The following is a 12,942-nucleotide window of genomic DNA, read 5'->3' on the forward strand; positions in this document are numbered from 1 at the left end:
TTTGTAATCTGAGATATGTAGAAATTTGAGCACTTTGAATTTGATAGTTAATTTTAACATTTTATTATATAATTCTTAAACAGGAGTACTTGCATAGCCAAGGAGTTACTCATCGAGATCTCAAACCAGAGAACTTGTTGTTGGATGAAAATGATCACCTGAAGATTACAGACTTTGGTATGGCTACTTTATTCAGACATCAGGGAAAGGTTAGTAGTTTGAAATTAGGATTAGGTAGTTTTTGTATGAATGTTAAATTGAAAAATGATATACAATATATTATTTAACTGTGCATGAAGCATTAATAACAGGTTAATTTCCTTCATTTGCAATTGAAACAAGTTAATAGCCCTTTGAGAAAGTAGCCTTCTAACAAAATGGATGGCTTTCTTTTGCCTAAGGCTTTGTTGCATTTATTTTTCTAACCTGTGTAAATACTTTTTTTTTTAAGGAGAGAGAGTTAGATCGGCAATGTGGTACAAAGCCATACATGGCCCCCGAGGTTCTTCTGCGTCCGTATAGTGCAGAGCCTGCAGATATCTGGTCATGTGGTGTTGTTCTTGTTGCTCTGTTGGCAGGTGGTGAGTAAGTGGAATTTTGTAAATGCTTTTAGCTGCTAGGAATATTCTGTGAATCGCCCAATATATACTATGGCAGTGTGGTTACTGCTTCCTTCAGTTAAACAGATTTAGAGAAGTTTTTTCTTTGTTCAATTATGGATGTGGAGACCAGAAAAGATTCTTTTAAGTCTGACACTTTTGATTGAAAATTTTGTTTGAATAAGGGTTAATTTACTCTGGAGTTTTGGGAACTCCAAAAGCTCTCTCTGGATGGTCTTGATACATGAAAATCAGTCTCATTTTGAATCATGTTTAACTTTGTCAGGTATTTATTAAGCATGTACTTTTATGATGTGCTGAAATGGTGTGGCATGGAGAGGATAAGTGAGGAAAGGTTAACATACAGGATTACTTGTCATAAGTGGAGGGAACAAGGAGTGTTGGAGTACAAAGGTGGAGAGGGAAGGATGGAATGAAAGATTTTGAGCGATTGATGCCTGAACATGCAGGAGGTCTCAAAGCTTTCACTGGATAGTGAATTGGAATGTAGTATACTGAGGCTGACATGCTGTCATTGGACTGAACCAGTGCTTGTGAAGCATTCAGGGTAAATCATGGAGAGGTCTGTGGGATCTGGTTGTGGATTTAGCGGTGGTTTTGGTGCATTGTTCATCACAGCCTTTCTTTGCATGGTGCTACATGGAAATCAACGATCAAGTAAAAAAAAAAAAAAAAGTATGGTGAACAAGTTGGTGCCTTAAAAGTGTGAAGCTGAAATGCTGAATATTTTCTGATCCTGCTGGAAGCATTACATAACGTAATTTTTGAATGGAGTTTTCACAGCTAAACCTTGGGTATTTAAGCATTATTTGGCAATGACAATCATAAGTTGGAAGTGTTGCCTTTTGCTTAGAAGGCTTATCATTCTGTGGCTCCCTGAAACTTTAATGTGTAAGATTCTCTTGAAAATTTTTCATTTATGTTGTATCATTCGAATTGAGGTGAATTCAAATGTTACACAAATTGAATTATAGGTTAAACAGTGTGTGGACTAACATTGAAAGCAAAGATAGGGTTTATACTTGAATATCTGGCATTTCTGTGATGACTATGCTATTTTTCCTGTTTATGGAAACAAAAACGTTTTTATTTTAGGTTTGCCATTTTCCCATTGATGAATCTTTGTGTAGCAGTATTTAAACATTGTTGCTTGTTCTCAGATGTCTTTATTTTCACCTTTTCTCTTGACTTTTTCATATAATTTTGCATGTTTGCATTTGATTACTTGCAATGTCATCTTGTATACACTCTCTCTCTCTCTCTCTCTCTCTCTCTCTCTCTCTCTCTCTCTCTCTCTCTCCCCACAAGGAAAGAATACCTGAACCAAAGTCTTTTTTGGGGAAATGCTGTATTTTTTATCGATGTCAGCCCATATAAACTGTTGAATAATTATACATCAAACATCCTTTTCCTGTACTTCTAGTGTGCAGGACAGTCTATTTTGAACTTTTATCAATGCCATCTCATTGATGTTGCCTATGATTACGTGTTCTTATCCCCTGTTCTTCACTTCTTAATTTTGCTGATCAGTTTCATAATATTTTGTCTCTCTTGGCTAATTTGCTTCTATATGTTTGTTGTTAGCCATTTAGACTTTTGATGATTATTCATATATTCCTGTGTGGCAGTTTTATTACTCTAAGCTTTACTTTGGAAAAAAAGCATAGGGAGCTGTGGTTTGATGCACTACATATGACAGCTAGAGACATTGTGAATGAATTTGGCTTTTTTTTTTTTTTTTTTTTTTTTTTTTTCCGTCACAACCTATCTGAAGTAGGGGGGTGGCAATGCTATTTGCTGTGGGGCGGGTAGCGACAGAATTGGTTGAAGGCAAGCAAGTATGAATATGTACATATATGTGTGTCTTTGTATGTGTATGTGGGCATTTATGTATACATATCCCTGGGGATAGGGGAGAAAGAATACTTCCCACGTATTCTCTGCGTGTTGTAGAAGGTGACTAAAAGGAAAGGGAGCGGGTGGCTGGAAATCCTCCCCTCATATTTTTTTTTTTTTTTTTTTTTTTTTTTTTTTCTCCAAAAGAAGGAACAAAGAAGGGGGCCAGGTGAGGATATTCCCTCTAAGGTCCAGTCCTCTGTTCTTAATGCTACCTCGCAAACGCGGGAAATGGCTAATAGTATGAAAAAAAAAATGTGTTCATGAGTGGATGGGCCATTCTTCATCTGTTTCCTGGTGCTACCTTTCTGACGCGGGAATCAACAATTATGAGAATGATACATGTATATTATACTTAATTGTTGGCTCCCATGTTAGCGAGGTAGCGCAAGGAAACAGACGAAAGAATGGCCCAACCCACCCACATACATATGTACATACATAAATGCCCACACCTGCACACATACATACCTATACATTTCAGCATATACTTGCACAGACATATACATATATACACATGTACATATCCATGCTTGCTGTCTTCGTCTATTCCCGTTGCCACCCCGCCACACATGCCTTGACTCAGTCCACTGACAGCACGTCGACTCCAGCTTACCTCATCATTCCAATTCGTTCCATTCCTTGTACACCTCTCACCCTCTAGATGTCATGTGTAATGCACGGAAACCACAGCTCCCTTTCCACATCCAAGCCCCACAGACCTTTCCGTGGTTTACCCCAGGCACTTCATATTCCCTGGTTCAATCATTTGACAGCACGTTGACCCCAGTATACCATATCATTCCAATGACACATATATCCTATGTCAATCTTTCCTCAGTCGTTCTGTGTGTCCAAATCATTTCAGCACAACCTCTTCTGCTCTCTCAACCACGCTCTTTTATTGCCACATATCTATCTTACCATTTCATTATTTACTCGATCAAACCACCTCACACCACATATTGTCCTCAAACATTGCATATATATTATTTATTTATTTATTTTGCGTTGTCGCTGTCTCCGCATTAGCGAGGTAGCGCAAGGAAACAGACGAAAGAATGGCCCAACCCACCCACATACACATGTATATACATACACGTCCACACACGCAAATATACATACCTATACATCTCAATGTATACATAAATATACACAAACAGACATATACATATATACACGTGTACATAATTCATACTGCCTTTATGTATTCCCATCGCCACCTAGCCACACATGGAATGACAACCCCATCCCCCTTCATGTGTGCGAGGTAGCGCTAGGAAAAGACAACAAAGGCCCCATTCTTTCACACTCATTCTCTAGCTATCATATAATAATGCACCGAAACCACAGCTCCCTTTCCACATCCAGGCCCCACAGAACTTTCCATGGTTTACCCCAAACGCTTCACATTCCCTGGGGATAGGGGAGAAAGAATACTTCCCACATATTCCCTGCGTGTCGTAGAAGGCGACTTAAAGGGAAGGGAGCGGGGGGGGCTGGAAATCTTCCCCTCATTGTTTTTTTTTTTTTTTTTTTTTTTAATTTTCCAAAGGAAGGAACAGATAAGGGAGCCGGGTGAGGATGTTTCCTCAGAGGCCCAGTCCTCTGTTCTTAACGCTACCTCGCTGAGGCGGGAAATGGCGAATAGTATGAAAGAAAGATATATATGTATGTATGTATATAGATATATTTTGTAAGTTATGAAACTTTATGGTTGACCCCAACACTCGTAAGCTTTGTAGGGTATCTGAACGAAGATTGTGATGCAGTTGTCTCTGTGATGTTCTTTGGATATATCAAAGGATGCCGTTTCTGCCTCGTCTTTGGTGATCTAGCTGTGTGAGAGATGAAGGACGTCATAAAGCTAGATTACCAAAGTCAGGGCTGAAACTCAACACATCGATGCTCTTGATGGTCTTGCGGGACATGGGAACTATAAGGTAAGGTGGAATTGTTCTGTGCGAAGGTGCAGTTGTTAACCATATAAGAATCTGGGGATAGAGGAGAAAGAATACTTCCCACGTATTCCCTGCGTGTTGTAGAAGGCGACTAAAAGGGAAGGTAGCAGGGGGCTGGAGGTCGTCGTCGTCGTCCCCCCCCCCCCCCCCCCAAAAAAAAAAAAAAAGAAGGAACAGAGAAGGGCCCAGGTGAGGATATTCCCTCAAAGGCCCAATCCGCTGTTCTTAACGCTACCTCGCTAATGTGGGAAATGGTGATTAGTATGAAAGAAGAATCTGATTTGTGATTATATGTATAATCCTTTAATGTAACATAGGGTTCATAAATGTTACAGCACAATTGTAGAATAAGCATATTCCTGTAAGAGGTCTATGCAAAGATTTCCTGTAGACTTTGTGACTGGAAAACTGTAACTATGCAAGAGCTATTGTTATTGTTTCCCAAAGAAGAGAATGATCTGTGTGTGGTCTAGCCATTGATTGTTTTATTCACAATGGAATGACAACTGTTCCTTTCACCCATGTATGAATATTTGAGGTGAAATATTTCATGCCCAAATTTCAAGCAATGGAAGCCGACTCAATATAGTAATAAAATCCTGATAGTATATTGGTTTCATCAATCACAGCTTCAGGACAAATTGCTTAGTTTTGATTTTGACTTCTGAGGAGGACATGAGGGTGTTAAGCACTTTTTCCAGTGTTTGTGGTCTTTTCATATTTGTGTATAGTTTTTATAGTTTTAGGACAGTATTGAAGATCTCGGAAACACTTGTTATGCAACCCCATTGTTGTGGGAAAACAAATGATTACTCAGAGAGGGCTGGGAGTAGTTTTAGAGAGTAGTTTGTAGTACTGCTGCTCTTCACTGGGCTCCCAGAGATAATATCCATGACTGTCATTGACATAATAAAGACCTCATTGTGTTGGGACAGTAATTGGGAACACTCCTTGACATGGAGAAAATGTCTGCTTTTGTTTGTACTGCAACAGTTTCAGAATCAGTTATCACTTATCTATCCATGTGATTCATTAAAGGGATTTGACAAAGGATTTTTTACTAAGTTGAAAATTTCAAGCAAAAAATTTCCCAAGTGAAATGTTTCCCTTTCTCCTTGTGAGTAGTGTATAATTACTATTTTTCTTTGAGGAGGGAGTGTTACTGTCATGGATCCCCAAATCATGGATCATTCTCTGTATTACAACTATACTTAAATTTGTGCATACTGTCTGCTTTCACTCAGCCTTAAGTAATTTTATTCCATACATCCCCTACTTTTTTTTAATGATTTCCTCTCCACCAATAATCCGATGCACTCGTGCTGATGACTCGACACGTCCTTCAATTCTGCTCCCTCTTTTACTCGATCTGCATCTCATGACACTGCTTACTCAATGAACTCGGACTGGTATCTCAGTCAGGTAAAAAGATCTTGTCCATTGACTACACGTTAACTCTGGTATACCACATCGTTCCAATTCTTTCCATTCCTTGCACGCCTCTTACCTGCCTGTATGTTCTGGCCCAGATTGCTCAAAATCTTTTTCACTCCATCCTTCCTCCTCCAGTTTGGTCTGCTGCTTGTTCCTTCCACATCTGACACATGTTCTCTGTCAGCCTTTCCTCGCTTATTCTCTCCATATGTCCAAACCATTTAAACACATCCGCTTCTGCTCTCTCAACCTCACTTTTCATTACCACAAATCTCTCCTACCCTCTCATTATTTTCTACCAAACCACCTCACACATTCTGTTCTCAAAACATTTCATTTCCAGTGTATCCATCCTCCTCCTGTCTATAGCCCGAGACCAAATTGGAGGTGGAAGGATGGAGCGAAAAAGATTTTGAGTGATCGGGGCCTGAACATAAAGGAGGGTGAGAGATGTGCAAAGAATAGTGAATTGGAACGATCTGGTATACCAGAGTCGACCTGTTGTCAGTGGACTGAACCAGGACATGTGAAACGTCTTGGGTAAACCATGGAAAGGTCTCTGGTGCCTTGATGTGGATTGGGAGCTGTGGTTTTCCTGCATTACACATGACAGTTAGAGACTGAGTGTGAGTGAATGTGGCTTTTTCTTCGCTACTTCACTGAAGCAGAGGGTAGTGATGCTATTTCTTGTGGGGTGTGATAGTGCCAGGGATGGATGAACACAAGCAAGTATGAATATGTAGATGTTTATATATATGTACATGTCTTTGTGGAAGTTGTGTATGAGCGTATATATATATATATATATATATATATATATATATATATATATATATATATATATATATATATATATATATATACACAGACATATACATATATACACGTACATAATTCATACTGTCTGCCCTTATTCATTCCTGTCACCACCCTGCCACACATGAAATGACAACCCCCTACCCCCACATGTGCTTGAGATAGTGCTAGGAAAAGACAACAAAGGCCACATTCGTTCACACTCAGTCTCTAGCTGTCATATATAATGCACCGAAACCAGAGCTCCCTTTCCACATCCAGGCCCCACAAAACTTTCCATGGTTTACACCAGACACTTCACATGCCGTGGTTCAATTCATTGACAGCATGTCAACCCCGGTATACCACATTGTTCCAATTCACTCTATTCCTTGCACGCGTTTCACCCTCCTGCATCTTCAGGCCCCGATCACTCAGAATCTTTTTCACTCCATCTTTCCACCTCCAATTTGGTCTCCCACTTCTTGTTCCCTCCACCTCTGACACATATATCCTCTTTGTCAATCTTTCCTCACTCATTCTCCCCATGTGACCAAACCATTTCAAAACACCCTCTTCTGCTCTCTCAACCACACTTGTTTCATTATCACACACCTCTCTTACCCTTTCATTATTTACTCGATCAAACCCCCACACCACATATTGTCCTCAAACATCTCATTTCCAGGACATCCACCCTCCTCCGCACAACTCTATTTATACCCCACGCCTTGCAACCATATAACATTGTTGTAACCACTATTCCTTCAAACATACCCATTTTTGCTTTCCAAGATAACGTTCTCAACTTACATTTTTCAGCACTCCCAGAAGTTTCGCCCCCTCCCCCACCCTATGATTCACTTCTGCTTCCATGGTTCCGTCTGCTGCCAAATCCACTCCCAGATATCTAAAACACTTTCACTTCCTCCAGTTTTTCTCCATTCAAACTTACCTTCCAATTGACTTGACCCTCAACCCTACTGTACCTAATAACCTTGCTCTTATTCACATTTACTCTCGGCTTTCTTCTTTCACACGCTTTACCAAACTCGGTCACCAGCTTCTACAGTTTCTCACCCGAATCAACCACCAGCGCTGTATTGTCAGTGAACAACAACTGACTCACTTCCCAAGCTCTCTCATCCACAACAGACTGCATACTTGGCCCTCTTCCCAAAACTCTTGCATTCACCTCCCTAACAACCCCATCCATAAACAAATTAAACAACCATGGAGACATCATACACCCCTGCCGCAAACCAACATTCAGTGAGAACCAATCTTTTTCCTCTCTTCCTACTCATACACATGCCTTACATCCTCGATAAAAACTTTTCACTGCTTCTAACAACCTCCCTCCCACACCATATGCCCTTGATACCTTCCACAGAGCATCTCCATCAACTCTATCATATGCCTTCTCCAGATCCATAAATGCTACATACAAATCCATTTGCTTTTCTAAGTATTTCTCGCATACATTTTTCAAAGCAAACACCTGATCCACACATCCTCTACCACTTCTGAAACCACACTGCTCTTCCCCAATCTGATGCTCTGTACATGCCTTTACCCTCTTAATCAATACCCTCCCATACAATTTCCCAAGAATACTCAACAAACTTGTACCTCTGTAATTTGAGCACTCTATTTTACTCCCTTTGCCTTTGTACAATGGCACTATGCAAGCATTCCACCAATCCTCAGGCACCTCACCATGCATCATACATGCATTAAATAACCTTACCAACCAGTCAACAATACAGTCACCCCCTTTTTGAATAGATTCCACTGCAATACCATCCAAACCCACTGCCTTGCTGGCTTTCAATCTCTGCAAAGCTTTTACTACCTCTTCTCTGTTTACCAAATCATTCTCCCTAACCCTCTCACTTTGCACACCACCTCGACCAAAACACCCTGTATCTGACACTCTTATCAAACACATTCAACAAACCCTCAAAATACTCACTCCATCTCCTTCTCACATCACCACTACTTATCACCTCCCCATTAGCCCCCTTCACTGATGTTCCCATTTGTTCCCTTGTGTTACACACTTTACCTCCTTCCAAAACATCTTTTTATTCTCCCTAAAATTTAATGATACTCTCTCACCCCAACTCTCATTTGCCCTGTTTTTCACCTCTTGCACCCTTCTCTTGACCTCCTGTCTCTTTATTTTATGCATCTCCCACTCGTTTGCATTATTTCCCTGCAAAAATCGTCCAAATGCCTCTCTCTTCTCTTTCACTAATAATCTTACTTCATCCCACCACTTGTTACCCTTTCTAATCTGCCCACCTCCCACGTTTCTCATGCCACAAGCATCTTTTTTTACAAGCCATCACTGTTTCCCTAAATACATACCATGCCTCCCCCACTCCCCTTACCTCCTTTGTTCTCACCTTTTTCCATTCTGTTCTCAGTCTCTCCTGGTACTTCCTCACACAAGTCTGCTTCCCAAGCTCACTCTCACGACTCCCTTCATCCCAATATTCTCTTGTTTTCTGAAAACCTCTACAAATCACCTTCGCCTCCACAAGATAATGATCAGACATTCCTCCAGTTGCACCTCTCAGCATATTAACATACAAAAGTCTCTCGCGCGCCTATCAATTAACACAATCCAATAATGTGTGTTTGTATGAGTGGATGGGGCTTTCCTCGTCAGTTTCCTGGCGCTACCTTGCCACAGGAAATAAGTAAATGATATGTATGCCAAACTAGTGAACATGGAATTAGTATGCAATGCCATAATAACAATTATACTGTTTAAGGCACCTGATTATATACCTGTTGAAAATTTAGTTGTTGTAGTTATCACATACATTAAAACAAATATGGAATGGGATATAGGATGTGGAATTAATAGCATTGTAATAAGTTACTTTATAATTGAAATGTTGATGGTGTTTAAAATTTTCAGAATTGCCATGGGATGAACCAACATTTTCCTGCCCAGAGTATACAGCATGGAAGGATAAAGATTGCCGTTTATTTACTACTACACCTTGGACCAAGATAGACAATTTAGCACTTTCATTATTGAGAAAGGTAACTTTTTTTTTTTACATAAAACTTTCATTTTCTCCAAAGTGAACTGCATGGGGAATTTTCTTCAGTCTTTGTACATTTCATAGCAATTTCTGTTCTTATTCACAAAAGTATTGTATTTGGAGAGAAATGGGCAGTCACTTGTAATATTTGTATTGTTTCTTTTTATGATGATGTGATATACTGTATTGCTGGTTAGTTAAATGAATTTTTTTTTTTTTTTTTTTCCGCTGTCTCCCGCGTTTGCGAGGTAGCGCAAGGAAACAGACGAAAGAAATGGCCCAACCCACCCCCATACACATGTATATACATACGTCCACACACGCAAATATACATACCTACACAGCTTTCCATGGTTTACCCCAGACGCTTCACATGCCCTGATTCAATCCACTGAGCACGTCAACCCCGGTATACCACATCGATCCAATTCGCTCTATTCCTTGCCCGCCTTTCACACTCCTGCATGTTCAGGCCCCAATCACAGTATCTTTTTCACTCCATCTTTCCACCTCCAATTTAGTCTCCCACTTCTCCTCGTTCCCTCCACCTCCGACACATATATCCTCTTGGTCAATCTTTCCTCACTCATTCTCTTTATGTGCCCAAACCATTTCAAAACACCCTCTTCTGTTCTCTCAACCACGCTCTTTTTATTTCCACATATCTCTCTTACCCTTACATTACTTACTCGATCAAACCACCTCACACCACACATTGTCCTCAAACATCTCATTTCCAGCACATCCACCCTCCTGCACACAACTCTATCCATAGCCCATGCCTCGCAACCATACAACATTGTTGGAACCACTATTCCTTCAAACATACCCATTTTTGCTTTCCGAGATAATGTTCTCGACTTCCACACATTCTTCAAGGCTCCCAGGATTTTCGCCCCCTCCCCCACCCTATGATTCACTTCCGCTTCCATGGTTCCATCCGCTGCCAGATCCACTCCCAGATATCAAAAACACTTCCTCCAGTTTTTCTCCATTCAAACTTACCTCCCAATTGACTTGACCCTCAACCCTACTGTACCTAATAACCTTGCTCTTATTCACATTTACTCTTAACTTTCTTCTTTCACACACTTTACCAAACTCAGTCGCCAGCTTCTGCAGTTTCTCACATGAATCAGCCACCAGCGCTGTATCATCAGCGAACAACAACTGACTCACTTCCCAAGCTCTCTCATCCACAACAGACTTCGTACTTGCCCCTCTTTCCAAAACTCGTGCATTCACCTCCCAACAACCCCATCCATAAACAAATTAAACAACCATGGAGACATCACACACCCCTGCCGCAAACCTACATTCACTGAGAACCAATCACTTTCCTCTCTTCCTACATGTACACATGCCTTACATCCTCGATAAAAACTTTTCACTGCTTCTAACAACTTTCCTCCCACACCATATATTCTTAATACCTTCCACAGAGCATCTCTATCAACTCTATCATATGCCTTCTCCAGATCCATAAATGCTACATACAAATCCATTTGTTTTTCTGTGTATTTCTCACATACATTCTTCAAAGCAAACACCTGATCCACACATCCTCTACCACTTCTGAAACCACACTGCTCTTCCCCAATCTGATGCTCTGTACATGCCTTAGAAGCAGTGAAACGTTTTTATCGAGGATGTAAGGCATGTGTACTTGTAGGAAGAGAGGAAAGTGATTGGTTCTCAGTGAATGTAGGTTTCCGGCAGGGGTGTGTGATGTCTCCATGGTTGTTTAATTTGTTTATGGATGGGGTTGTTAGGGAGGTGAATGCAAGAGTTTTGGAAAGAGGGGCAAGTATGAAGTTTGTTGGGGATGAGAGAGCTTGGGAAGTGAGTCAGTTGTTGTTACGCTGATGATACAGCGCTGGTGGCTGATTCACGTGAGAAACTGCAGAAGCTGGTGACTGAGTTTGGTAAAGTGTGTGAAAGAAGAAAGTTGAGAGTAAATGTGAATAAGAGCAAGGTTATTAGGTACAGTAGGGTTGAGGGTCAAGTCAATTGGGAGGTAAGTTTGAATGGAGAAAAACTGGAGGAAGTAAAGTGTTTTAGATATCTGGGAGTGGATCTGGCAGCGTTTGGAACCATGGAAGCAGAAGTGAATCATAGGGTGGGGGAGGGGGCGAAAATCCTGGGAGCTTTGAAAAATGTGTGGAAGTCGAGAACATTATCTCGGAAAGCAAAAATGGGTATGTTTGAAGGAATAGTGGTTCCAACAATGTTGTATGGTTGCGAGGCATGGGCTATGGATAGAGTTGTGCGCAGGAGAGTGGATGTGCTGGAAATGAGATGTTTGAGGGCAGTATGTGGTGTGAGGTGGTTTGATTGAGTAAGTAATGTAAGGGTAAGAGAGATGTGTGGAAATAAAAAGAGTGTGGTTGAGAGAGCAGAGGAGGGTGTTTTGAAATGGTTTGGGCACATGGAGAGAATGACTGAGGAAAGATTGACCAATAGGATATATGTGTCGGAGGTGGAGGGAACGAGGAGAAGTGGGAGACCAAATTGGAGGTGGAAAGATGGAGTGAAAAAGATTTTGAGTGATCGGGGCCTGAACATGCAGGAGGGTGAAAGGCGGGCAAGGAATAGAGTGAATTGGATCGATGTGGTATACCGGGGTTGACGTGCTGTCAATGGATTGAATCAGGGCATGTGAAGCGTCTGGGGTAAACCATGGAAAGTTGTGTGGGACCTGGATGTGGAAAGGGAGATATGGTTTCGGTGCATTATTACATGACAGCTAGAGACTGAGTGTGAACGAATGGGGCTTTTGTTGTCTTTTCCTAGCGCCACCTCACACACATGAGGGGGGAGGGGGATATTATTCCATGTGTGGGGAGGTGGCGACGGGAATGAATAAAGGCAGACAGTGTGAATTGTGGGCATGTGTATATATGTATGTCTGTGTGTGTATATATATGTGTACATTGAGATGTATAGGTATGTATATTTGCGTGTGTGGACGTGTATGTATATACATGTGTATGGGGGTGGGTTGGGCCATTTCTTTTGTCTGTTTCCTTGCGCCACCTCGCAAACGCGGGAGACAGCGACAAAGCAAAATAAAATAAATAAAATATATTTTTTTATTTTGCTTTTTTGCTGTCTCCCGTGTTTGCAAGGTGGCGCAAGGAAACAGACGAAAGAAATGGCCCAACCCACCCCCAT

The 12,942-nt window shown here is 41.0% G+C and overlaps 1 protein-coding gene across 3 annotated transcripts in view; it reads left to right on the forward strand.

The window, feature by feature from the left end:
- Positions 1-12,942, forward strand: part of grp (serine/threonine-protein kinase grp) — a 42,333-nt gene that overhangs the window by 16,521 nt on the left and 12,870 nt on the right. For all 3 annotated transcript variants that reach the window (XM_071671448.1, XM_071671450.1, XM_071671451.1), the window contains 3 exons: positions 84-209; positions 452-581; positions 9,639-9,766. In XM_071671448.1, coding sequence (XP_071527549.1) covers positions 84-209; positions 452-581; positions 9,639-9,766 — 384 coding nt within the window. The remainder of the gene's footprint in view (positions 1-83; positions 210-451; positions 582-9,638; positions 9,767-12,942) is intronic.

This window comes from Panulirus ornatus, chromosome 16, assembly GCF_036320965.1.
Source record: "Panulirus ornatus isolate Po-2019 chromosome 16, ASM3632096v1, whole genome shotgun sequence".
NCBI lineage: Eukaryota > Metazoa > Arthropoda > Malacostraca > Decapoda > Palinuridae > Panulirus > Panulirus ornatus.